The sequence below is a fragment of the Seriola lalandi genome, unplaced genomic scaffold (genome assembly GCF_002814215.2).
Source record: "Seriola lalandi dorsalis isolate HSWRI2012SDOR001 ecotype SW California unplaced genomic scaffold, Sedor1 jcf7180002054688, whole genome shotgun sequence".
In the NCBI taxonomy this organism is placed as follows: domain Eukaryota; kingdom Metazoa; phylum Chordata; class Actinopteri; order Carangiformes; family Carangidae; genus Seriola; species Seriola lalandi.
This window is the reverse complement of record NW_019525241.1, coordinates 1,962,299-1,989,882: the sequence shown is the minus strand read 5'-3', so window position 1 is coordinate 1,989,882 and position 27,584 is coordinate 1,962,299. Positions and strand designations below refer to the sequence as shown.

The 27,584-nt window shown below is 40.7% G+C and overlaps 4 protein-coding genes across 6 annotated transcripts; 3 read left to right on the top strand and 1 right to left on the bottom strand.

Annotated features, from left to right (window-relative positions):
- The first annotated feature begins 22 nt into the window (after positions 1–22).
- Positions 23–6,517, top strand: mapk12b (mitogen-activated protein kinase 12b). Of its 2 annotated transcripts, XM_023422936.2 has the most exons (12): positions 23–335; positions 1,156–1,285; positions 1,572–1,630; positions 1,719–1,830; positions 2,012–2,041; positions 3,540–3,587; positions 3,683–3,797; positions 3,904–3,975; positions 4,314–4,393; positions 5,266–5,344; positions 5,450–5,623; positions 6,304–6,517. In XM_023422936.2, the coding sequence occupies exons 1-12, from the start codon at positions 217–219 to the stop codon at positions 6,366–6,368; spliced, it is 1,083 nt and encodes a 360-aa protein (XP_023278704.1). In that variant the 5' UTR covers positions 23–216; the 3' UTR covers positions 6,369–6,517. The 2 variants fall into 2 exon arrangements, with proteins under 2 accessions (XP_023278704.1, XP_087034555.1); XM_087178429.1 differs by lacking the exon at positions 3,540–3,587.
- A 145-nt stretch (positions 6,518–6,662) lies between these two features.
- On the top strand, positions 6,663–11,667 carry LOC147818145 (uncharacterized). The gene is made up of 7 exons (XM_087178430.1): positions 6,663–7,408; positions 8,595–8,651; positions 8,811–9,059; positions 9,160–9,417; positions 10,131–10,379; positions 10,465–10,573; positions 11,304–11,667. The coding sequence occupies exons 1-6, from the start codon at positions 7,330–7,332 to the stop codon at positions 10,557–10,559; spliced, it is 987 nt and encodes a 328-aa protein (XP_087034556.1). The 5' UTR covers positions 6,663–7,329; the 3' UTR covers positions 10,560–10,573; positions 11,304–11,667.
- A 2,588-nt stretch (positions 11,668–14,255) lies between these two features.
- On the top strand, positions 14,256–21,318 carry LOC111667327 (hemicentin-1-like). Its single transcript, XM_023423002.2, has 13 exons — positions 14,256–14,336; positions 14,548–14,598; positions 14,699–14,947; positions 15,033–15,299; positions 16,426–16,719; positions 16,813–17,082; positions 17,396–17,644; positions 17,728–17,994; positions 18,350–18,595; positions 18,686–18,994; positions 20,186–20,461; positions 20,635–20,883; positions 20,972–21,318. The coding sequence occupies exons 1-13, from the start codon at positions 14,285–14,287 to the stop codon at positions 20,992–20,994; spliced, it is 2,802 nt and encodes a 933-aa protein (XP_023278770.1). The 5' UTR covers positions 14,256–14,284; the 3' UTR covers positions 20,995–21,318.
- Positions 21,319–21,423: 105 nt separating this feature from the next.
- rpap3 (RNA polymerase II associated protein 3) lies at positions 21,424–27,354 on the bottom strand. 2 transcript variants are annotated; one of them, XM_023423004.2, is made up of 17 exons: positions 27,283–27,354; positions 26,819–26,979; positions 26,558–26,725; positions 26,358–26,468; positions 26,149–26,276; positions 25,939–26,060; positions 25,776–25,846; positions 25,560–25,694; positions 25,190–25,317; positions 24,918–25,039; positions 24,619–24,689; positions 24,122–24,214; positions 23,115–23,314; positions 22,800–22,983; positions 22,377–22,474; positions 22,166–22,266; positions 21,424–22,057 (listed from the first exon to the last, which is right to left on the bottom strand). In XM_023423004.2, the coding sequence occupies exons 2-17, from the start codon at positions 26,969–26,971 to the stop codon at positions 21,972–21,974; spliced, it is 1,971 nt and encodes a 656-aa protein (XP_023278772.1). In that variant the 5' UTR covers positions 26,972–26,979; positions 27,283–27,354; the 3' UTR covers positions 21,424–21,971. The 2 variants fall into 2 exon arrangements, with proteins under 2 accessions (XP_023278772.1, XP_023278771.1); XM_023423003.2 differs by having other exon boundaries at positions 27,192–27,343.
- Positions 27,355–27,584: the final 230 nt, after the last annotated feature.

The following is a 27,584-nucleotide window of genomic DNA, read 5'->3' as shown; positions in this document are numbered from 1 at the left end:
GGGGGGGGGGGGGGGGGGGGGGGTTAACTTGCGACCCTACGAGGCGCACAAGTGGTCGGCTGGTTCATCTGGAGGAATTTATATTTAGTCTTCACTGTGGGATTGGCTGCGCGTCTTGGAAGTTTACGATAACTAAAAATTAAAAAAAACCCGTTATTTCTGCACATGAGCGGACCCACTTCCTGAGCTCAGCCTTGTCGAGTCGGTAGGGACGGTATGGCTGTGCGGTCCAGGACGGGATTCTACCGGCAGGAGGTAAACAGAACTGTGTGGGAGGTTCCGGAGAGGTACCGGGACTTGAAGCAGGTCGGGACAGGAGCGTATGGAACAGTGTGGTAAGTCTGGGGGGAGAACAACACCTTTGCAGCTCACAGAAATATTGTTTTTAGCTTTGTTTATATCAACTGTTTTGGAGGTAGGCTTTATGTTATGTCTTGCTCTAGAATCACAGTCAAACAGTATTTAGTCTTCCTGCTTCCTGAGAAATAAACTGTGGAAATAAGAGATCTACCCTCATTGTAGCAATACACCACACTATATACTATAGAAAAACACAATACTCCTTTTTATATTTTATGTTTTAATTTGCACACTCTGACTTGTTCCCATTGTTTAAGAAACAAACCTAAACCTTTTTTTTTTTTTTTAAATAAGCACTATATTTTTCATATAACTGTTTTACTTTATTTTTACTTTAACTTTTATTTTTACTAGTACAAAGGTCCTGCAGCAGCACCACTGTTGGTGTGGGGTATTTTGGTCAGGGGTCTCTCCACAGCTGGCTCTGCAGGGCCTCTCTCTGCATTGTGTTGCGTGGATGAGGGTGAACAAAGAAAACCACCCCCAGTCTCATTGTTAGGAAAAGTCAAAGACCTGGACTTAAGTGCATAGAATGCACCATTACTTTGTCTTCAATCACAAATGGCCAGCAGACTGGTGTGACTTGTCATAGCAGGGAAGGCACAGGTATAATTAATATCATTAAAGACAGCTCCATTCAGGTGTCCCAGATGTTATTAATTACACCTGTGGATTTCCTTATAGACACCAACATTGGAAATGGACTAAAGAGAGCATTTTTTCCACAATAAAACTTCCATCAGCTCAACCTTTTTTTTGTAATGTAACTACATAACATGGATCTGTCCATTTCAGTTCAGCATGGGACCGCCGGACAGGGACGCAGGTGGCCATCAAGAAACTCCACCGGCCCTTCCAGTCCAAACTTTTTGCCAAAAGGGCATACAGAGAGCTGCGACTCCTCAAACACATGAAGCATGAAAATGTAAGAGCTCTCTTTGGATAACTTTAAAGCTGCACATGTATTTTTGGTCTGTGGTTTATTTTCTTTTAACTGAGATTAATAATTTGCAAGGCAGTTAATGAAAAGAACTACTCTGAGAGAAGAAGGGAGAGGCATTGCAGCCTGATGTTGGAGCAGATTAGACAATTTGAAGGGGGAAAAGGAAATTACAATATTTGGTGACAAAAGAACTGTTTGATTTTTCTTGCATTCGTGAATAAATACTATATTAATCAGATTTTATTTTTTCCTGATTGGTTCTGAGCAGGTGATTGGTCTGCTGGATGTTTTCACTGCTGAAATCTCATTGGACCGTTTACGTGACTTGTAAGTTCCTGTGTCTTCCTAAACAGTCATTATTAAAGCAGTTGGTGCATTTTGGATAATTTGACGCGTCTTCTTCTCTCCTCCACAGTTACCTGGTGATGCCGTTCATGGGCACTGACCTGGGGAAGCTGATGAAGCTGGAGAGGTTATCAGAGGACAGAGTGCAGTTCCTCGTCTATCAGATGCTGAAAGGACTCAAGGTGAAAGCTTTTACTGACACATTGACTGTCACTGGCATCCGCTCAGTATCGGTTCATAGATACAGTAGCAGTTGTGTCTCACTAAAAGTCATGTCCGCCGCCATTGTTAATAATTACGTGAACAAAGTGAGTCTAGCTGTTGATGTTGTCTGTTTTTTTCTGTTTTTTTCTCTCTCCTCAGTATATCCATTCCGCAGGGATCATCCACAGGGTGCGTGAACTTTGACCTTTCAGTCTATGAGCTTTGGGGGTGGGGTTCTTGCTCTTTTTCAACACCAAATGCCATTCATCCCCATTCCCACAAAGGGAGCTTTGCTCTATGTGTGTGTGTTTGTGTGTTTTTTCATGTCTCTCTAAACTCAACACAGAGCGATAAGCTGTCTGTTAAATTTTGTTATTGAAAGGTCCATGATGTCGAAACATATTTCTTTGACTTTACTCTTCAGTTAGTACCGGTAGAAATTGTGAGAATTAATTTTAGAAATCTGAATTTGTTCGCACTGAACAGCTGGATAGAGTTCATTGTTTCCAGCCCTGGAGGAGGCAGGAGCATTCTAGTCAGTGTTCAGGGATATAAAGTCTCTGTGTGCCCTTGTATATTTCTTTAAATCTCAATTAACATAACCAGAGTTGAAGAATTTTATCCCAAAATGTTATTTATATATCCATTTTGGAAATATTTTGCTACCTAAAATTAACCAGGCACGTAAACACAGCTCAGTAAATATATTTCTTATGGGGCTATTGAAATGAAATTGTCACCAGATCTCGGTAACAACCCAAGTTATCCACACATACAAAGAAATCAAAACATACTGTATATGTCCATAAATTGGTAAGGTGAGCGCGTATAGAGGCCATGGTGGTTGAGTGAATTACTTATTGTTATCTTTTAAACAACTGTACCTGCTAATTCCAGGTCTTTCTGAAGCTCTCCGCGGGTGGTCCTTGGCTCTTGGACAACTCTTCTAGTTATTCTTTTGACTCCTCAGTCAGAAATCTTGCGAGGAGCACCTGGTCGTGGCCGGTTTATGGTGAAATGATGTTCTTTCCACTTCCGGATAATGGCCCCAACGGTGCTCACTGGGACATTCAGGAGTTCAGAAGTTTAGAAGTTTAGAAATACATCTGTGACCAATGTCATCAGTAAGTTTTTGCAACAATAAGGTTGCAAAGGTTTTGCGAAAGCTCTTCGCTTTTACCCATCATGAGATGCCCATTGTGTGACACCTTGGTAATGAGAAACCTTTTATAGGCCATCAATTAGGACTAAACCAGCTGATATTAATTTGCACTGATAGGGGGCAGGACTGCTTTCTAAATACTGACAGATTTCAGCTGTTTTCTTGGCTTTCCATCCCTTTTTGCACATCCTTTTCTTCATGTGGTCAATACTTATTCCCTGTGTCATTTCATTTTATTACACATAACTTAATTTATGGACATATATGTTTTGATTTCTTTGTATGTGTGGATTACTTGGCTTGTTACTGACATCTGGTGACAATTTCATGCTAATAGCCCCATTAGAAATATATTTACTGAGAAAAATGTTAATGCCTTCAATACTTATTTTCCCCGCTGTATAACAAATACTGTACTCAAAACATGAAAAACTGACAAGCAAATGTCTTCTGATGACAGCTCTAACTTACTGTGTAATTAATATTCTCATTATTTCCTCTACCTCACACCTCCATATCCCATAGGACCTTAAACCTGGAAATTTGGCCATTAACCCAGACTGCGAGTTAAAGGTACTCTAACTCAAAATCTGGCCATCTTGAGGTGTACTTTCCATACATTCACACATCTTCATGTTACAGTTGTATTTATTTTCTCTCTGATTTAGATTCTTGACTTTGGCCTGGCGAGGCAGGCGGACACAGAAATGACCGGCTACGTTGTGACACGCTGGTACCGAGCACCTGAGGTCATCCTCAACTGGATGCACTACACACAAACTGGTAAACTCTCATATATCGCAATATGTGTCAACAGGAGTTGAGCAACGAAACAAAAACAAAACAAGATTCACTGAGAAAGCTGATGTTTGCTGCTTTTCTGTTGCAGTGGATATCTGGTCTGCAGGTTGCATCATGGCAGAGATGCTGCTGGGAAAGCCGCTGTTCAAGGGAAGCGATCGTATCCTTAACTGTCCTCAATGCCAGCTTTATTTTACCCTTTGTAGACAGTGTCAAACCTGTTGGATGTTACTGTTTTGTAATGAGAGGTATGACTCAACTTCCTTCTAGATCTGTTGTCCTTGGTAAAAAAAAAAATTTCAGGTCATTGCCAGTTGTATTTCGAAACTAAACAATGAAGCCTAGACAAATTAGCATAATTTCTATGATGAAAGTCTACTTTCCTGTTTTTACAGTCTCTTCGTGTTGATCACACTAGCTTTGTAAGGTAAACAGAAGCTCTTTTTTGAATGCTAAAAACGCATACAACAAATGATACTTGACCATAGCTCCTGTCAGACCTGGACCAACTCAGAGAAATCATGAAGATGACAGGAACTCCAACTGCTGACTTTGTTGTGAAGCTACAGAGCCAAGATGTAAGACACACTCGATCCTTTTGACCATGAAACACTCACTGAGTTGAACAAGATGAACGGTGGCTGTAAAAAGTTTGTAGTTGTAGTTCCCTCAAACCTCAAAGAGAACAGCAGCTGTGGACAGCTCGTATCCATTGTGGTTACAGTGGATTCCAGTAGCGGGGTTAGCTTCATTTTTATAGTTTTCATCATAAAAAGAAGTTTTATAATATCCCTAGAAAATTCTCAAGCCCCTCCTGCACCATAACCTTCTGCCGTTGGAGTGGTTTTTACAGGATTTTTTTTTTTCCTCAGTTGAAATATATCATTGCTGAGTGAATTCAAACTGACCTCAGCAGCTGTTATCCATCATTAAAGGTCCCATATTATGTAAAGTGATAGTTTATGAAGTGAAGTTCCATGTGTTGTTTGATTATAAAGCAGGTCTGCGTTCTAGATTCATACTGTGAAAGTATCAAAGCGCTCAGTCCACAGAGAAACGCACACAGCCTGTATTCAGAAACTGAGCCTTAAAACGAGTCATCAAGACTTCTGTAACTTTGCGATGTCACATCAAAGCAGTCACCGTCCTCAGCCGCTCCAAGCCCCGCCCACTTGGACCCACAATCTAACCTTGAAGAATTTGGTTTCTCTGAGTGTTTAGCTGAAATATGCTATATTTTGATTCAATCACTCAGTAAACAGGTCGGTGAGCCAATCAGAAGAGAGGCCCAGAGCCTCCTCTCTTCTGATTTGCTCACCGACCTGTTGTTACTAGAGCTCCAGAGAGTAGCCTGAGAGTCAACACTTCAAATGAAACAACGGAAAAGTGTAAAATATATTTAAAATGCCATCTTCTGTCACCTTTCTCTCTAAACTTCCTCTCTTAACAGGCCAAAAACTACATCAGAAATCTACCAAAAGTGCCAAAAAAAGATTTGCACTCTGTTTTCTCCAAAGCTAGCCCAAATGGTACGTGAAGATCTCTGCTGTCCATTTTATGTACCTCATGATAAGAGCAAGTTATGTCCACAAAATTCCACCATGCTGACTCTGACATGTCCTTGTGCACCGCAGCCGTGTGTGTCTTGGAAAAGATGCTGCTCCTGGACCCTGAGAGGAGGGTGAGCGCCTCGGAGGCGCTGGACCTGCCTTTCTTTAGCGATTTCAGAGACACAGAGGAGGAGACTGAGGCGCTGCCCTACGATCAGACCATGGACAACACAGACCTGCCGCTGGACCAGTGGAAACGTAAGAGGGAGGGGAGAGGCTGATTTGGATTTAAAGCTGCATTAAATCAATATGTTTCAGTTGTATTGTCAAACCTGCAGAAAACATAACCAAATTGTGCAGTTCACCTCAGCTCTTCTGAGTTTTATTTTAGCCTCTTTCAGCTAATTCAAATGAATTCAACCTGACCTGCACCAAACAGCAAAGTTAGCTACTTGCTAGTAAAGACTATGTAGCATTTAATAGCTTAAGATATTTCTCTGAGGAATTACTGAAAACAGAACAAAACAGAGCTATACGGAGAGAGAATATTGGACTTAAATTTATCACATCACCTGAAACACAACTCTAGATAAATCCTAATGTTTGGCTGGATGTGTAAATAGGCAAGTGTTAGCTAACACAACTGCCATATTAACTTTAGAAGCTGTCGGTGTTATGTTTACAAATGCTGGTTTAAGACTTTATACCTCTTAAAGGGACCTTTGGTTGTGTTCATTTACAGGCCAGACAAAGGCCAGTCAGAGTTATAGCAAGAAGACATTACCTGATGACAGTACCTGCTTTTTGCCAGAGGAGGTCACTAATGCTCTGATTTGATGTGCTTTTATACAGGAAAAGAATTGTTTCATAAGATAAAAGGTCCGGACACAGACATGCTGTAAAGCTGATGCATGATCCTTTCCTTTGCGTTTGTACAGGTCACACTTTCACAGAGATACTGACCTTCAGGCTGCCCCGGGACTCAAAGGAGACGTCACTTTAAGACCAAACAGACACACACATTGTGCACACATACCTCTGCACACACATTTTTACATTTCTTTGTATTTGTATAGGAGTGAGGGATTTGTTGTTAGTTTGTTTTTTTAAGTTTTTGCTTTTAATAAATGTGATTTGCTCAATTGTTAAGAAGCTCAGTTGTCATTTTAGTGTTTGTGTGCCAGATTATTTTGTCCATCAATGTGTAGCCCTCATGTTTAAATCCAAGCTAACTGCGTCTGTGTCCTTAAACTCAGTGTGTCCATTGTGCAACTGTTTTTTCATCTGTTTGCATTTTGATCATTTACTCTGATAATGGACATTAATTCTGGTACTACGGGGCGAGGTCACCAGTCGTACAGTACCAAGCTGAATGCTGGAAGGGCAGAAGTGAATAATATGCTTACACACAAATCATATCAGCTTCTACAGCTGGACTGCACGACTACTTCTCTAATCTTATTTTAGGTGTTTACTCTGTAGCTTATTCTATTAAATTTTGTTTGTAATAATATGTCTGTTTTGCATTATAAATCATAACTTGAATGCAACATATTCCCTTTAGAGTGATCAGAACTGTGACATTTCCTTTTGGGGCTCACTCTCCGAACCATTAAACTATCCAAAGCATTCTCTCAAGCCGACTCTGAGCCAGAAACTCAAAGGCAGGAGCACTGCTGCTATATATTCCTTAACTCTTCCATGGACTCCCCTCTCATCTGGACAACTGAGGAACAATTTGCTAGTAAATATTTGTAGCTGAAGAAAATCCGGAAAAATAGCCAAACGTTTACACTCTGGGTCACAATCTAAGCAATGGATTTCTCATTAGAGTGACTAAGAGGGCAGATGTGTTTCCTCTCGGCTCTCTCCGATAAGAGCTGTTTGCCTGCTGATGTTGACTGGCTGTGCAGCGCCAGTTGTCTATTTCCTGGTGGCCTTACACTACACGTTCTTACAGGACAATGGAAAATAACTACACATCTAAACAAAACGGAGGACATTCAAATCTCAGCAGACTTTTGTTGCTGCTGTTTCTGGCAGGTAACAAGGATTTTCTTTGTGAAATAACAGTGGGGGGTTGAATTTTAGCTGCTATGATTTGGTCCTTTGGCACAATGTAGGCCTACAGTAGTGCTGCCATACTGTCTTTTATTTACTGCTTGAAATCGTAGTTTTACTGTGAATGCCGTTTAGTTTGTATGTCACCTTTTGTAAATGTGGTACAGCATGAACTACAGTGTAATTTGAAGATCTTGTACTGTCCTTATATTTTTCTATCTCAAGTTACTTTATTCCTCTAGTCCTTTACAGTTGAGAAGTAAATGTACCTTTAATTCATATTTGAAAGCTATAGTCAGCAGTTATTATACAACCTATCAACTTTTTCAATATAGTTAATGGTTTGTAGAAGATTATTGTTATAGATTAAATCACATAACAGCGTGTAAAGTAGTCACAATTGACTCCACCTCAACTACGACAGTGAAATGCTACTGACACATTAATGGGCTTGTAAAAATAATCCAAAAATATAATCACAAGGGATATTTTTCTGTATAATACTACATGTTTTTATACTTAAAGGATATTTTGCTTATTATAAATGGGATTACATGCTGAAGTTTTACAAGTAATTAAGTATTTTTACATTGTTATATTGCTACTAATACATTAAATATAGTATATAATGTCTGTGACCACAAGTGACAATTCTGAGATCATGGTAAAAGCTAAAACATAGTGTAATAGTAGTACAAGCACAGCAAATAGACCCATTAATGTCACTTACACAGCTTGAGAAGTTGGCCAAAATAAGCTACTAGCCGTACTAGTGAGGCTGTAGCAGCTAAATATACTTGTTTTATTACTTATGATTTTAACTTTTGGGGAACAAATGTGTTATTCCTTCTTGGAAAAGTTACATAGCCTCACTTAAATCAGGGTACTTATCAGCTTTTTCCTGCACTTTCAACCATATCACAGTTATGATTTTTGTCCGTGGCGCATTTATGACTTTGCATCCTTGTTTAAAAATGAAGCATCAAAGCTCATTGTTGACCTAGTTTGACAAAACAATCTCAACTCAACTCCTTCTACGGGTAAAGACTGTATGATGCAGTTAAAAGCTCTGGAAAGTGCTGGCAAGTGGATCTTGAGTTGTTTCTAGCTTTTAAACTGTTATGCTTAGTACTAGATGTTTATAAAGTACTCTCTCACTGCCTGTCAGGCCTTCAGCCAGCACTGTCTTCAGATGGAGAGCAGCCTGAACTAGATGACGATGACAGTAAGTTATGTTACATTCAATCAAACAATAAATCTTATCATAAAGGTGCAGTCTGTATCATCTTAAATATCAAAATACAATTAAATAGACTTGATTGCTGTAAAGAAATGTGAAAATGAACGTCCTTCTAAAAGATAGTTTTAATTGTGACATTTTCAGAAGGAGTGAAAGTATCGATTGTGGGTCCGGACTATGTAACTGTGGGCGTGCCAAGCAGCATTGAGTGCGACGCCAAATGTCCTGCATGTACCTACTCTATGTCTTTGGATGGCCAGAGTGCCCAGGGTCAGGGCAATGTACTAGCCTTCACTGTAAGCAGTTGGGTGGAGGCTTTAACAGTGACATGTACAGCCACAAATGAACACACAGAGTTGACTGCCACCGCAACAAAGCAGCTGCAGGTGTTAGGTATGAGGTTGTTGAGAACTAAAGAAACTATTTTGATTGCCAGATGAAGGCCTTTAGAATAACTGCCTTATAATAATGACTTGTGTCTTTCTTACCTTAGCTGGGCCTGCCAACATTTCCATCTCAGGCCCTGATTTGATGAATCCATCAGTGAGCCACACCTACAGCTGCCACGCCTACTGTCAGCCATCTTGTGCCTACACCTGGAAGGCAGACAATGGTCCATGGATTAGTGGTCAGGGGAATGTGATTTCTGTCACTCCTCAGGAGATGGACAGCTACAAATTTCTCATCTGTAAAGCCACCAATAGTGTGTCGGGTTTGTTCGTCACTGCAACTCGAAACATAACTGTAACAAGTAAGTTTACTGGTGGTGAAAGGGGCCCAAACCTGGAGAGTATGCTTTTTTTCCATGAGTAAGAGGGGCCCAGATACCTAACTATGCCTGCAAGTTAATGTTAACCTCTAGTATTAAGCACTGAAGAAATTGTTTGAAAGTTGGGGAAATATGCTTATTAGCCTTTTTGGCAAGAGTTAGATGAGATGACCACTCTCATGTCTGTACAGTAAATATGAAGCTACGGCCAGGAGAAGCTTAGCTTAGCATAAGGCTGAAAATAGGGATCTTGAACTGTTTTCCAGCACCTCTAAAGTTCATTGATTAAAATGTTATGCATATCATTTAATTGCTTAAAATTTTTAAATATGAGATGTTTTTTTGTTATGTGCTGGATTACTATTTTATAATTAAGCAAGACATAATGTGTTAATTAGCGAGCTTTAGAGGTGCTGGTCAACAGATTCTTACTTTAAGACGGAGCTAGGCTAGCTGTTTCCCCATGTCTTTATGCTAAGCTAATCTAGCTGTGGCTTCATTTAACATACCAGCATGAAAGTGGTATCAGTTTCTTGGCAAGAAAGAAAACCACCGCATTCAAGTAATTCAGATGACCAGCTACGAGTTAGCCAGTAAGACATCATATGTAAAGTATTCTATGCCATTTGCACTTTTTTTATCAAGTACATTTAATTAGGTTTTTCTGAGAAGTGATCTCACTATCTTTCTTTCAGCGGGTCCATCACACGTCCAGATCAAAGGCTCCAACATGATCAAAATCGGAGAAAAGTATAAGTTCGTGTGTACAGCTGAATGTCAGCCATCTTGTCGCTACGTATCGTATGTGGACACTCTGACCCTGAGGGGCAATGTGATTGAGATGACAGTGGATCATCCTCTCAAATCTGTCACTCTCAAGTGTGAAGCACAAAACACTGCTTCGAGGAAGACAGCCACAGTTTTAAAAACTGTACAAATACAAGGTAGATTAGCTATGTGCCTTAATGTACATAACCTTACATCATAGCAACAGTAACTGATGACCTGCAGCTTTTTCTTTTTTTTCAGGTACAGGGTCAGATCGCAACCTGTCCGCTCGTCCTGAAGTGACTTCAGCAGTGCTGCTGCTGGCCTTCATCATTTCTGCTGCCTCTTTACTGTGATCCAATGCAGACAGGTGAGACTCTCATGAGTAGCATGTTTCTGCTGACCCAGAGGCTGCAGTTTCAGGACTTTCAGGGCAACAGTCCTAAGACCAAATATCACAAAAACCAGGGTCTTAGCAATGTGGTCCTGACAGTCCTGAAACTGCAGCCTCCTACTGCAAAACATATTATTGGCTCTTACTGTAGCATACTGTAACAATATGATTTGTTTGATTGTTTTTTAGTGGTTCCCAACATATTACTTCACTAATATTATTATTATCATATTTTTCCTATGTTTTATTTGAAGTGTCGATCCATAAGAGGATATAGTTGTGATTTTAAAAACCAAAAACCATCTTAATGTAGTTTTACATCTCCTCTCTCAGGCTTCTCTCTGGAGCTCAAGTAATAACAGGTTGGTGAGCCAATCAGAAGAGAGGAGGCTCTGAGCCTCTCTACTGATTGGCTGACTGTGATGAATGAGTGATTGAATAAAAATATAGCAGATTTCAGGTAAACACTCAGAGAAACCAAATCCTGCAAGGTTGGATGGTGGGACATCACAAAGTTACAGAAGTCCTGACGGATCGTTTTAAGGCTCAGTTTCTGCTTTATAGTCCAAGACCACATGGACATCTACCTTTATACAATGTGGATATTTAACATTTTTTATCATTCTTTTAGCTGTGGTAGTATTTACTAACTTATTATTCTAACCAAAAATCTTTGTCTCTTTGTCTTTGTCTGTCACCTCTTTAGGTTCTGTGAATGATTTTGTGACAAAGAAAGGTGACTGAATTGTGGCGTAGTAATGACTCATACACCAGCATCTCACTCTGCATGCAGTTCTTTTACATTTGTCTCACATGTTGACAGTGGGCTGAACCCTGTTTGCACTTTGTAGTAAGTTACGTGGAACGGTACTTCAATATCAAAGCGTGGAGAAGGAAGTGAGCACATTTACTGCCAGGATTTGTTGATCTGTGAAGATATTTGTAAGAGTCTTCTACACTAATACAGTTGAAATGTTGACACATACGTTTCTATCTATTCATAATTAAAATGCACTTTTATAACAAGACTCAGACACCTATGGGACAAAACAATAAAAATGTTAAATAAATCCAACATGTCAGTGTAGTGGTTTCCACACTCCAGTGACAGACGGGCCGACGGACCCGGAACCGGGTCGGGCAGAATGGTGCGATACATAATTGCCTGTGAAAAGTTGACAGAATGCTGTGTTGGTCTCTTTTTTTATGCCTCTAAAAGACGAGGCTTTAACGCTACCAAAACAACAGTCCAAGTGTATTTAGACCAAAGGATATTTGTTTGGCAATAATTTCAATATTTCTGTTTCTAAAAAAGACCCCTATCAATGTAAAGAACAGTTGCTCGATCCCACCATGCTGGGGGTTGTATGAAACTAGAGAGGCTGCTCTTTCCACTAATAGTAAGCATAGTGTAGCCTGAGCTAACCAGCTCATGTCTGCCCCAAAGCAAACTCAGGGTCCAAATTCTCATTTTTCAGTCTACATGTGAAATTTTTGGTTATGACTAAATATTCCATCAAATCCCAAAGCGGTTCTAATAAGAAGAAACTGATATTGTTTCCTTACCCTTTCGTGGTCATTTCGAGTCTATCCATAGGATTTTCCAGTCACGTTGGCCAAGATGGGGGCCTGGATAGCAGACACTGAGCCCCGAGCAAGTCAATTGTTTGCCATCTAGTGGCCGATTCAACCTTTATTGTATTTTGAACATTGTATTAAGTTTTATGTTTATTTTTTCGCTTTTACAATGTCTAGGAAGTAGAATCAAGGAGAGGAAAAAGAATTCAAATTTACCTTTGGTTTCTCACAATGTACCCAGCTATAGTAAAAGTCACAATGTTACTGACACATGGAATAAATTATTTGAGGTTTTACCAATCCATGGTGATCAAGCTCTTGCATATGGACCTGATAGTTGAAGAGGTATTCTGTCTATGCAAGGCACCCCCCCCCACACACACACACACCAAATAAAGTATCTATCCACATATCTATCTATCTATCTACCTATCTATCTATCTATCTTTCTATCTATCCATCCTTCTATAAGTGTAATGAGCCCAAAGGATGAACTCATTAAGATCATAAAGCTGTTTTTAGTTCTACTCAAACAAGTGTGATAAAATTGACAAAGTGAGGAAGATGTAGGTTAAGCATAGTTCACACCCACACACTGAGAAGAGGTTCAGGCAGCCAAAATAAGTGAGAACACTGTTGTAGGTGTGTGTGGAGGCTAGAGTACGTCGAGTTTAGGTTTGGCTCCGCCAGCTGGCTGTATGCTGACGGCACACCACATGTGATTGAAAAATTAAAAAATTTCACTTGTCAGTTTATGGTCTTTAGAGGTGAAATTCACACTAGAGGGTGTGAGCATTTGATGAACAGTTATTACATCAACTCATTAAATTAAATAATGTCGGTACACCTTACCAATTAAAGATGACCTTTTTGCCTTCTTAGCAGATTTGATCATACCATATATTTGGCAATTTATGCCACCAGAATTCCTATAATCCAAAATTGTTATTATTATTATTATATTATTATCATATTATTATATTATTTAAAAATAACAATCCTGCCCTTTCCTTTAGTGTAGTTTTAGATTAGTTTCTTTGAACAAATAATAAAAAAAAAATGAATGAATTAAAAAAAAACACAAATCCCATAACCCATAATGAATTAAGTGTGCAAAAGGGATTGTGATGGTGAGATAAAACAAACTTATGAAGACAGCTCCCCCAAAAAAGGAAAAAATAATTAAATCTTAAACCAAATTTATCAAAGAAGAAGAAAAAAATAAACAAAAAAACATTAGAAGAAATAAGTTTGGAAAATGTTTCTGTTAAAGAAACAGCGAGTATCATCAGCACAAAGTAACAGAAGATGAAGACGCAAACATCAGTGTGAACTAAACTGAGGATCACATTTCATTTCTTTGACACAAAATGTTTGCAATGTCCTCATCTTTCAAAATTCATGAACTGTTTTCTCACTCAAGCTCAACCCCCCCACCAAAGCTGTAAAATGTTTTGATCAACCTAATATAACACAACATTGCTGTAAATTAGACAAACATTTGCAATATGCTCTGCTTCTAAAAATAAAAAAAATAAAAAATAAAAATGCATAAACTGGACAATATCCGTAATGACCTCTTTGAAAGACTGTGCCAGGTGAGAAAAGCTTGACTCCATAATTCATACATCCAAATTACAAGTCATGAATGTTTGATTTGCACAGCGACAACATAGAGCAAGTAATAATGAAAGGTAAATACACATAGAAAAGATTAAAACGTATCAGATCTTGTAGACAGCTGGAGCTGTATTCTATCAAAATGCTGTGATAACCTGAGTTGAAAATCTTTACATCTTCCACCACAGGGAGATATGAAAAAACAGAGACAGTTTCTTTTGTACGTGTGGACTTGGTCCAGGTCAGATAATGAAACAATCACAACCCACTGGAGCCAAAAACCAAGCCGCACGTCGGCTGCGAACTTGCACACCCTCTGCAGAGAATAAATGCAGCTGATAACCGACCCTGTTGCACTCCTTTGCTAGGAATATTAGGTAATATGTTGTCTGTGTTTTGTATGAGTGGGTGATAACACTGGGCAAGGCCTTTTTCCCCATGTATAATAAGAGTTTGGATGGTTAGTCTTCCAGACTGGCTTCAGGCACCATGGTTCATCACTCAGCCTGTGTGCTGTTGCTGCTGCTCACCTGCCTGGCAGGTAAGAGGCTGCACCGCTGGCTCATCATCTGCTTTTAAAAATAATATTATCATCTCTTAAATGCTCATTATTTTCAGACATTCTTTAAGGTGCTGATACAAAAATTTAAGTATGGGGTTTTTATATAATTATTTGATTAGATATATTAGGTTTGCAGAGTTTTATTAGCTGCCAGAAGGTTAATTATGTTAATTTGTTTCTCATATCAAAGGTTTTTCTGCCAGTGAAACTGAGCACAGTGGAACCATGGTGGACATCTCATGTAAGATGCTTTTAAGTCTTAATCTTACCCATAATTACCCATGATTATCTTCAAATGTTTGACAACTGCTTCAAAGCAAACCTTCTACCTGCCCCTGCAGACGGGCCGTCCGCAGTTGAGATCAGTGGGTTTTCCATAGTGACAGTGGGGATCCCCTACAGCTTCCAGTGCACAGCCAACTGCTACCCAGGCTGCAAGTTCACCTGGACCAGGGGTAACGTGACCTCTCAGGGGCCAGAGCTGACCCTGCAGCTCCTGCACATAGAGCCAACAAAGACCCTGACCTGCACAGTGGTGAACCCCACAACAGGGAAGTCAGTCTCTGTCCACAAGACGCTGCAAGTGACAGGTACAAATGACCAAACTGAAGATGACAGTTGATGAGTTTCCTGAACAGCGCCTCCATTATCCAAATCTTTTTCCAAACTTTTCAGCTGGACCGTCGAACATACGGATCAGCGGTCCTCCCATGCTGACTTACGGTTTTGAATCCAACTTTACCTGCTCAGCCAGCTGCTACCCCTCCTGCAGCTACTCATGGGCTGTTATCCTGGACGGTCAGAAGTACCAAACTGCACAAGGCAACACAATCTCTGTCACTCCACCTTACAACACTGTCATCTCTGAAACTCTCCTCTGCCAGGCTGAGGACACCGTCTCACATCTCTTCATCTCTACAACTCTGAAGCTGTGGGTGGCAAGTACGTGAAAGAACTGAAGCTTTAGATCAGAATTAGTTCTAATAAATAGTGAGAAATAAACCGGGTATGCTGCAGTTCAATTACACATGGTGAAAGTCAGTGTTACACATTAATGTTTAATTCAGTTTGTGTAATTGCTTTACTTGCAGATTACGTTGTGATTTAGTTTTGATTAGATTCTTTTGACAGTTCACTCTAATTACATTTGAATTACACTCCTAAGATTAAAGCCTGGCTGATCATTTTTGAAAGACTAATAAATGACACAATCTTCTTACAAATGAGAAACTGAACTAATAAGCAATAGACTGCATCTTTTCTCAATGACAGTACATTGAGGGATTTTACTGCAACAGCCTCACTTGGTCTGGTATGACCAAGGTATAATATATACATAACATGATATGCTATAACAATACTGCTACTCCTACTACTACTATTAATATTAATAATGATGACTTTTTTTATATAGCACCTTTAAAAAGCACTTTAATAATTGAGGCAAAAGCAAGACAAGAGGCTCAAAGACAATATAAAAACAGAAAGCTGGATAGTAAGGTCAAACAAAAGCAAATAAGATACTATACATAAAATCTACATCTAAATCTGTTAAAACCAGCAATTAACCATTTTGAGCCAGTTGGAGGCTGGAGAGTGATTTATGGGTACAGTGGGAGTGGAGGGAGTTACAGAGGTCCAGTCTTGAGAAAACTAATGCACGATTGACTTTTTCCAAATCGCTTAAAGGTTTGATTTTGGAAATGCTTCTTATTTGGAGGAAGCAAGACTGGATCATTTTTGTAATGTGGTGTGGGATCCAAGAGTAATAAACAAATAAACATTTCAGTGGTTTTATCACAGAACTAAAACAAGAAGTTAATACCTAACCTCCTCATTTTGATCATCCTACGATGTATTTAAAGCAACTAACTCTTGGGAAAGTCATCATTCAGTTATTTTCCTGCCACAGAGGCCGCCGTTCAGCAGAAGTTACATAGTCTAGCTTCAAATGTGCAATATACCTAAACTCACCTATTAGTTTTTTGTTAGATTGCATTCACGTTCTGATGCAACTTTGTGAAATATGCACAAAACATTCAAACGTGCTCTTTAACTTCTTCCTCAGGTTTATCGGACATCAGCATCGATGGTGACCACACGGTGACGATGGGAAAACAGTACAAGTTCATATGCTTTGCCACATGCATCCCATCCTGCACTTTCACATGGAAGTACATGGGGAAGACTTTCCTGGGTGACCAAATCCAGATGCCCATCTTGCACCAGGGGAAACCAAAGTTTTACAGTCAACTTGAGATCAACCTTAGCGACTACTCGAAAATAGAGCCACTGACCTGTGAGGCAACAAACTCTATATCTCACGCCACTCTCACCACCACTATGAACCTCACCGTCATTGGTAAGTCTGTGACATCGCTCCCTCATGATTAAGAGAAAGTATGAGGTACAAGAAACCAAACGTGTCATGTTCATGCTTATTGTCTCTGCACAGACCCCATCTCAGTGCGTCCCACCTCTCAGGCCCAACCAGTGGCAGGCGAGTCTTTCTCTCTGCAGTGTGCTGGCTCTCAGAACCCAGCCTCCATCACATGGCTGAAGAACAAACACCCAGTGCTAGCATCTGAAAGAGTGCGGTTCTCCCCTGACAACACCACGATGAGCTTCAGTCCTCTCCTGCAGACGGATGATGGTTTATACCAGTGTGTGGTGGCAGAGGGGGAGCTCCCCATCCAGTCTGTCAGCTACAAGATGCAAGTAAAATGTGAGTACACTAGTAGGAGAATAAGAAATACTTTCTGCTTCTTCATAAGCTAACAAGGAAGTGACCTTAAGCAAGGCCCTGCTGCTCAGTGGCCATGCTTCCCCTCCTGCCAGGGCTCAAAAGGTGCCTCTCCAGCTTGTTGGATTCATTCATCATTGGTGTCCATCAGCATCTTCTTGAGTTGCCACCACAGCAGGGAAAGACGACCCCGGGCCACAACTTGAGGGAGCTACTTCAGCAATAGAAAAATCACGTCGTAAATGAACAACATTTATTGAGAGGCCTATCTTGTTTGTTCTACCTCCAATCACAGATGGGCCGTCTTCAGTGGTGATCAGTGGGGTCGACATAGTGACAGTGGGAAAACTGTATGTTTTCCAGTGCTCAGCCAGCTGCTACCCGACCTGTAAGTTCACCTGGACCTGTGGTAATGTGACCTCTCGGGGTCCGGAGCTGAGTTTGCAGGTTGAGGAACTACACCCGACACAAAACCTGACCTGCACAGCAGTTAATCCTGCTACATCAATGTCAGTCACCGCCCAGAAGACGCTGCAAGTGACAGGTGATAATAAGACAATTGAATTTGAACTCTTGAATTTTCTCAGGAGCGATATTCTTCAACCAAATGTGTTTCCAACTTTTCAGCTGGACCATCAAATGTACAGATCAGCGGTCCAGCCTTTATGACTGCAGGGGTTGCGTCTAACTTTACCTGCTCTGCTGACTGCTACCCCTCCTGCAGCTACACCTGGACTGTTGGCTCTGGAGAAGAGATCCTCAGTACCGCACAGGGCAACACAATTTCTGTCACTCCACCTCCAGGCACCGTCACCTCTGAAACGCTCGTCTGTAAAGCTGAGGACACCGTCACACTTCTCTCGTCCTCTTCGAGGCTGCATCTCTGGGTGGCAAGTACGTGAAAGAAATTACCTCAAAAGTGAGAAATAACAACCAATAGAATGGTTTTCATCCAGCTGTTTTTACCCACATTTCCATCATGTTTTCTATGTGTTTTTTCACCTTTTACCTCTTTTAATTAACCTTTTATTGCGCCCTCTCTGCGATAGAGAATTAGCTCCATTAGCTTCACGAACAAACTCCTAATTTTTGCATAACACTAGTGGATGGAGATAAATTCACAGAAATGCAGTTAAAATTTGCACCACATTTGGATGTAAACCCACTTTAAAAAAACTTTTAAGAACTTTTAAAAAGTGTAAAATGAGCATAGAACATTCAATCATATTTTTTAAATCTCCTCTTCTAGGCTTATCTAACGTTACCATCACTGGTGACAGCACAGTGTCGATTGGAAAACAGTACACATTCATATGCTCGGCCACATGCATCCCATCCTGCACCTTTACGCTGACATACATGGGGAAGACTTATGAGAGAAGTGAGCTGCAGATCATCGCTAGTGACTTCTCTATAACTGAACCTCTGACCTGTGTGGTCACAAACACAGTATCTAATGCCACTCTCACCACCACTAAGAACCTCACTGTGATTGGTGAGTCTGATTTTCAATTGATTCTGTATTGGTTTGAGTTAAATGTTATGCTGTAGCAGCCTTGTGATATATAATGTTCTCTCTGTACAGACCCGTTTTCAGTGCGTCCCACCTCTCAGGCTCTACCGGTTGCAGGCGAGTCTTTCTCTCTGCAATGTGCTGGCTCTCAGAAGCCAGCCTCCATCACATGGCTGAAGAACAAACACCCAATGCTAGCGTCTGAAAGAGTGTGGTTCTCCCCTGACAACACCACGATGAGCTTCAGTCCTCTCCTGCGAGCGGATGGAGGTTTATACCAATGTTTGGTACTAGAGGATGGAAACCACGACCACAACAACAAGAGTCGACAAGAGTCTAGAACTCCCATCCTGTCTGTTGGCTACCTGATGCATGTAAACTGTGAGTACCAGGGTCACTAAAAGCACGTCTTAATACAGAGGAGTCCAGCACATTGGAGAAATGGAGTCAGGAGGGAGCTAGCTAATGGCTTCAAATAATTTGAACTGGGAAGGGGAATGAAAAATGTTCTTCCTTATGAGCTAACACTGAGGTGCCTTCAAGCCTGCCATTAAATTTGGTGTTCAGCAACACATTTTTTTTTTTTAAACACATTTTTTCTTCCTCAGGCTCCGAGATTCAACACATTCAATTTGAAATAAAGAAAAGGATACTACATTGAAGTGCCAATTCACAGAGTCCTCAAATTTCAAGGGTTCATAAGTAATTGGACACTTGGCTAATTGTAATTGAAATACATTTGGCTAAGTGTGTGCCTCAAAATGTCAAACTTAGGGAATGTACAAAAATTAGGGTATTCAATATTTATTTTGTCTGAGGGGAGCAACTTTTTTCTTCCTCTGCAAATAAAATAAGGATAAGATAAAATAAATAATAAATAGATAATAAAATAATAAATGGCAAATAGTTAAATAGGTACCAGAGACTGCATATAAGGATGGACGTAGCCTCTATGACGTCAACCAAAGGTTTCTGAAGAGCGGTTTTGAAGCTCAGAGTGAGCTACGCTGCCGTGGCCATCTTATCAGTACCTACTGTACCTGACTCCAACTAACTCCCTCCTAATCCAAAAACAGACGAAGAGGTGGGCCGTGTGTGGAGCCAAGTTTGTGGCAAGCATTGATCACCCACCTGTCACTTAAAGCAACCACGCCCTCAATTATGTATAAAATTAAGTCTTATTAAAATTTAAACAGGTGAGCTATGGTAACGGTTGTCATGAAGGAGGAAACTAGCTATAGAGACCAAAACTGTTTTTGTACCAGGCTGTAAACATGTTTATTTCTGCTGTGAAGTTGGAAATTTTAATATGAGAGTCTATGGAGATTTACTTGCATTTGAATCCAGCCTCAAGTGGTCATTTGAGGAACTGCAGTTTCCGGCACTTCCACGTTGGATTCATTTTTCAGCCCCGGAGGTTGCTGCTTGATAGATACATTAAAAAAATACTTTTTGACATGTTGTAGGGAGGGTGTCGAGAGGAGTATTCAACATAAATATTAATAACCCAGGGGAGGACCATCCTTTTTTACTCTGTCAACAGAGTACTGAAAACTTTGTTATACCTTCCAGATGGGCCAGACGAGGTGCAGATTGTGCAACGCAGCAAAGGGCCAGTGGGTGAGGAGATGGTCGTCCTGACCGGGTCCACAACAGAGCTGCAGTGTTTGACTGACTGCTTCCCCGTCTGCTCCATCACCTGGTTTTACCATGACAAATTTCTGTCCACAAATTCCTCCATACTCTTCACACCTGTAACACCTCCATACAAGGCTGCTCTCACCTGTGTGGCGTTCAACCCTGTGACAAAGGAAAACAGAACCGCTGAGACTGTCGTGGTGGTGCCTGGTAAATGACACATCTTTCAGAAAACTTACTTGTTTTTTTGCATGTTGGTACCTGTTTGAGTAGCAGGAGTATGTTTTAATTCACTTCTCCTTCGCTTGAAAATCTTACTTTGTGCGGCTTTATTGGAATATTATTGTTGCCTGTATTTCTTTTAAGTGGCTCTTCTCTTGCAGAGGGACCAAAGAACGTGGTGATTTCAGGACCAGACTCTCTTGAAATTGGGGTCCCGGCGAGCTTTACATGCTCAGCTGAGTGCACTCCTTCCTGCAGCTTCACGTGGACCGTGTACGGGAAGAACGTGACGGGCAGCGCCATCGACATCTCTGTGAACCGCCACGTTTCCAAGGAGTCCATCAGCTGCCGGGCTGAGAACACGTTCACCGGGAAGACGGCGATGATCAGCGAGACGCTCGGTGTCTCAGGTAGGCTGTTGTTGAACGTTTGAGTGCATGTAGACACAGTTCATGGCTGTTATCTGCTCTCACTGTAATTGATGCTTTTTCACTGCAGATCCTCACTGGTGTGGATGTTGAGACGCTCCTGACAGTCCGGTTATCTTCTTATTAATGACACTTACTATACATATATGACTGTTTGCTCAAGCACTGTGTACTCTCACTGTGATGGCCTAAGCAGGGCGTTTCCCTGCATAATGCATGCTGGGACAGGTCCAAACTCTTTGTGACCATGAACAAGATTAGACGGCACAGACAAAGGACGTATGGATCGTGTGCTTGAGTAATAGGTTACTGGGTTTTAATAACACAAAGCTAATCTGGTTTTTTCCCATGATGTATGACCATTTCTCTTGCCAAACAATATGCACTATTATACTTAATAAACAATGAAGCACTGGACTTTGACTGATTACCCAGCATTAATTAATCATTCATGTGACACATCTGAGATTAAGTAATGTTGAATTCAAAACATTTGTAGTTACTGACTCAACAGGCTGCACACCAATTACAAAATACTTGTTTATTTCTAGTTCAGTTTTCCATCAGTTCTATCTCAAACTGAGTCTCTGTCACTCAGAGTTTTCTATAGTTCAAGCAGGTTTTAGTCGATGCAATATCAGGTTGTTTTTTTTTTGTTTGTTTTTTTCGGCAGGGTTAGAGAGGAATATTCACACCGGGTAGAGTACTCACAGAGACCAATCCAGACTTTTACACTGTGCTGAGGATGGAAATTCACACTTCTGTTGATAGAACATGTCTCCAAAACCCCCTATAAGCTGACTCCCTGTTAACACACCAACATGTTTATAATATGAAAAGCTCACAGAGCATCACTGGAGTAATAGTACAATACTCTTATCTGCATACTGAGTTGTTTGCCTTAAGGGATTTAATTGGATGTCTTGCGGTTTTGTGCCCACACACGCTGGATATGCACACTGCTACTTTAATGAAAGTTTATTCAGTATTAAATATAACTGTTTGATTTGCTTTAAATCCAATGTCGCACCCTGTGTTAAAATCTTTAGTGTGTTGCTTAAGATGGAGCGTCACACACCGTACTTCTTCTGTAACGCTACGACAGACGATCCTTCCAGCTCGGCTTGGTGAAGGAAGTCAAACAGATCTTTAAGCACTAGAGAATAGAAAAAGCACAGCAATTACTAACGTGACGGCATGTGTGGGTGAAAGAGATGCAATGTAAGCATGAGTCATGTGTAACAATGCATCAAAGAGACTCCACCTTTCTTCTCTGGAGACGACATGAACATGACGGCCATGTCGAAGCGCCTCGTGCTTGCCAGACTGCTGAGGATCCCCAGTGTAACAGCCGGCGCTTCATTCCTACACACAGAGCTGAACTTAATATACAATGTCATACTACACTTTTTGACACAGTTAAGCTCTGTAAGTTTTTCTATTGTACTTTCTTTTTTTTTTTTTTAAGAACTTACTTCATGTAGAACTCGTGCAGCGTCTTCAGGATCTGATTGAGGATGTCAGGTTCAAGGGAGTTTTGGAAAATCTTTGAGAATGCCTCAGGCTTGATTTGCTGCAAGACAAAACCCCAAAAAAAGGCTGAGAACAAAAAAAAAAATTCTAGAATCTGAAGTGTGATAATTTAATTAAATGTATGGTTTCAGATTCAAGCCATATTTGCAGTTTATTTGCAATGTGAATCAAAACTAAAGATCAGACTGTGTCAATGTAGTAATTAGGAAACGCATGATGAAGATTGTATCTAAAATTATGATAAAGACCCAGTCCACTATGTGCTCTGGCTTTGCATATCCACGCCGTCACTGTTACTGTGACGATCCCTGTGGTGATGGCAACATATAATTATCCTGTTATTGTTCTTCTCTAACACAGCTCACCCTCAGATATCTGTAAATCACTTCAGGCTGCTTTCCGATCTTGCGGAGGTCGGCCTCCAGCTGGAAGCTGGTGTTGGGTGGAGGAGGCGGGTCTGTTACTGTGGTGGAGCAATTGGTCAACAGTTCAGGTGGATGAGTGACGTTCTTCTGCGCTGGTTGTCCTGTCTGTCTGCTGGGAGGAAGCCTGGTGAACAGAAGCAGATCATCTGTTTACTGGGTGGGAATCATCAATAGCAAAGCAACATTCAGTGTTTTACAGACAAACAAAGAGGGTGATGAAATGGTTATAACCAGTAATAAAACAGTGCCACTTACTGGTCTGATGCGTGTGAGGGGGCGTCTGATATCTCCTCAATTTTGATCATCTTGGCGCTGGGTGACGTCGACAGTGGAGAGGACCCGTCCTCAGTCTCCTTCACCACTTCCTGGACGTGGGACTTGGACCCACCTGACTCCACCTCAGGATCCGAGGCCTTTACACTGATTTCCTCAATGTCAATCCTCCTCAGAGGTTTCTGAAGAGCATCAGAGGCTCACAATCAGACAACTTAATGACCCAGTCTGATGGTTATAATAAAGATGTCCCTCCTGCCACCTGCTGGACAAATAGTGCTCCAGCAGATAAAGATGAGGAGACTATTGATCTGCTACTTACACAAGTTGTATAAAGTCTGTCAGTTTTGGTTTTTGGACTGTTTGGACATTTTTGGACTTAACTTTGAGCTGTGGGATATCTGATCTCTAATATTTTATAAACAATGAATAAAGAAAATGATTGGCAGATTAGTTGATACTAAAAATAATTGTTAATTGCAGCCCCAGTCAAATATAAAGACAAGTGCTAATGCCATCTTACTAGAGCCCAAAGTTAAGTCTCTAAGTCGAACATTTTCTCCATCAAACCGAAATGATTTTCAATTTACAAAAACAAAAACTTACAGAAAATTACAGAAGTTTATGTTTTGTAAGTCTGCATTTTTACTTAAAATACTAATCAGACTAATATATTTTCAATATATAGATTAACTTTCTGTCAACTCAAATTAATTCATCGTATCAGGGTTAAATTTAATAGTTTTAACCAAAATTTTCAAATTCTCTGCAAACTGCGATCTCATTAATTAAAGGATCTTTTCAGAAATCAAAATACACACATTATCTTGCTTCTATATGAAACCTGGATTCAGATCACCTCAGTGTTTTTAGTATCAGAAGTCTCCTCACCAGGGACAGCCTGGCCTTATGACAGCCTTTTTACGCCCCTTATGAATAAAGACCTCTGTACTGATGGAAAAGTAGAATTAGAAAATCGAACCACTCACAGTTGAGCGCAGATGTGTCGGTTTGTTGATTGGCCGGACTGTTCTCCTCTGTGAGCTGTCCTCTGTTTGAAGAACGCCGCTGGAAGACGCGTCCTAACACAACAAGAGGGAAGAGAAGTGACGTCTGTAGAAGGTCAAACCAAATAAAGTCTGACGAGTCCACTGGTCATCCAGACATTAGATCTGAATTTAAGCATTTATTATGAGATGAGATGTTGATTCTCATAATCAGAGGGACTTGACACACAGCATTGGAATAAACTTAATTCTCTAAGTCGCAACATTACAAACAAACAACAGTAAAGAACGCAAACAAAGTAAAAAGAGAATTAAAAAGTATTTCTATCATGCAGAGGTGAATATGTTGAGCAGAGCACTTTACTTTCTAATCAGGGTTTCTTCTTCTGTGATTACTTTCCTGTTTTGTTTTCAAGCCTGAACTTTATAATTTACTGAACTATGTGCACTTGAACTTATAACTGAATTTTGAAACTTACAATCTGGAGTTTCTGTAGTTCATTCAAGGCCTGTTTGTTGCCTGGCTCCAGGTTCAACAGCTCCTGAAAATCTGAGGCACACACACACACAGACACTCTGTTTTATACACCCAAAAGTTCAATACATAACTCTTACTTACTTAATGTAGAAATTAAACAGAACAGATCATTTTTGTAAAAGAGGAAGAGTTGAAAATGAAAACTGACGGCAGACAGGAAGGAGAATACAGCTAGATCTGCTGCAGCTTTCCGGGCTTCTAACAGTGAAAAATAAAAAGACACAATTCTGTTGTTTGCACCTTGTTTGGCCTCCTCCAGTTTCCCTAAAGCCACTCTGGCTGTGCCTCGGCGGGCAAAAGCCTTGGAGTAAGTACTGTCCAGATAAATGGCTTTAGTGCAGTCCTCCTCCGCCTCTTTATACCTGCAAAAAAATGGGAAAAAATGAACAGAGAGGTTTCTGCCATGAGTACACTGCTCAGACGTGTCTAAAATATCACCACTACTGAAAAAGAAAACCTGAAGTCATGTTTTATTTTCTAGTAAAGAGGAATAGTTTTTGTGTTGTTCCTACCTCTCCAGCTTGAGGAAGGCCATGGCTCTGTTGGCAGGAAGAAGGACGTTCATACTGTCCGCCTCCATGCCTCTGCTGTAGCACTCTGCAGCTGCTTCGTACTTCCCCTCTTTGAAATAAGCATTCCCCTGAAAGGCACATTCACAAAACATAAACAAATTTAAACCAAATAAACACATTATATAACAAATATCAGGACCTGAACTTTTCCTTTTATCCCACACAGTGCCAAAAAAAATCTGTGGTCGATGTCGAATCCTTACAAAAATCTGTGCACATTTTGAATTTACCAGCCTCTGACATGAGAACTGATGAGTCCAACTGGGACACTTCACTTCAGCATAACTGGGCAAACCACATCAAAGCTTACTCTGTCTTTTTGTATAACCGCTTCCTGCCTCCTCTGCTGCTCCTCCATCAGTCTCTGCTGCTCGGGGTCGACTGTGGGAGCCTCCTGTGGCTGCGTGGCTTCACTTAGGATGGTCGGTGCCTCGTGTCCGAGGGCCTGAAACCAGCAAGATAAAAGGGATCAAACAAAAGAGACTTGAAAAATGCAGCTGATCCAAAATGACCATTTCACACTCACCTCTTTAATTTTCTTCACTTCATTCTGTGCTTCCATGTTTCCAGGGTCAAGCTTGAGAACCATCTCATAATCTATACAGAAATAGATTCATGTTGTTATCTCAGTGCACTCAAGACTGAGAGACAATCTAGTCTTTTTTTTTTTTTTTGAATCAGTTTGTCACCTTCTAATGCAGATTCATATTTCTTCAGTGCAAACCGTGCTGCTCCTCTTCGGGCATACGCTTTGAAGTAGTTACTGTCCAGAGCGATGGCCAAGTTGCAGTCGGACTCTGCCACAGCGTACCTGCAAAGAACAAAGTCTCATTCATTTAAAGGGAGACAAAACTTAACATGGCACCAATACAGCAGACACGTGATCTATGATCTGTTACTTTTTGAGCCGGAAAAAGGAGGTGGCTCTGTTTGTAGGAAGCACGGGGCTGTAAGGATCTTCCCCCATCCCTCTGGTGTAACATTCAATGGCTTCATCATACATCCCATCTTTGAAGAACTTATTACCCTGAAAATAACATAAAATATTTTAGGAAAGGGATTTTCTACTCTGCTTTTTTTTTTTTAGTATGTCTTATGCAGGATTTACCTTTTCCTTCTCTGCCAGCGCTTTCTCCTGATCAACTGCAGCTTCTTCTGAGTCCGACTCATTTGACTCTGCTGGACTTTCCTCTTTATCCATCTCTGCCAGAGCCTTGTCCTGCAAGCACAGAAGCATAAATCTTTTGTCAGCTACTCCACAACTTCACAACTAGTGTTTAGTATCTTTTACAAGAATGCTTCAGCTACCACATCAAACTTGTCCCATGATCGATAGTCGTATGCTTTAATCTTCGATGCTTGTTTGGACTCTTCTGCTTTTGTGTCACCATTTCCAACAGTCTCCATTTTCTTCTTCTTCTTCTTTTCCCTCATCTTTGTTTTGTAGTCTTTGTTGCGCACAGGTGGGAGTTCCCTCTACAACACAAAACAGAAAGATGCTGTCACTTGAAGGATATCCAGAACGTTAGCTGCTCCTGAAGTGGACGAACATTTACACCAAAAACAAACCTGAACCTCCTGGGGTCCTTCTGTCCTCAGCTCCTCATCTCTCTTCTTCATGTCTGTCTCCCAGCTCTCCAGCTCCTTCATGAAGCTGTGCAGATCCTCCGCGTTCTGCCGCATCTGAAGCTGTAACTCAATGGCTTTGTTTCCCCCAGACATGTTATTCCCTGTGAAACAGACATTTGTTTTTTGATAAATTCTTAACACCTGTTGCTGTCGTCTTTGTTGTCTTGAAGTCCGCACTGCAGCCAAGAGGAAAACACGAGAATCACGCTGTCATGTGTTTGCGGCTAGCGGCTAGCTAGCTAACAGAGACGCTAAATGTTAAGAATAAAGTGAGCAAAATGGACACTGTAGTTACTTGAAGGTTGTAAAGTACCTGTATCTTCTCTTTCCGGCTCATAAACACAGTTAAAGTGTAGCTGTAGATAGTTTTGCTAAGTGCTAGAACAAAATGTATCGTTATTCACCACTTTCTGTTTATGTTCGGCGCCATGACAGCGGAGTCCCAGCAGCCTTTGCGCTGCTGATCCTGCGCTGGGCGTAACCAAAGATCGCTTATGATACAAATTGATAACCTACTCCAAAAGCATTCACCCACTCACTCACTTTAATTCACTCGTCAGTTTGTAAAAGCTGTCTGCAAACAACAAGCAAGAAACCATATTGTATATGTAACATCTGTAATGTCTAATATTACGTTTTATACCTTACGGGCTGCAATAAAGTAGGTTAGCCCCTAAAATTCAAAATGTAAACAAACATGTCCACA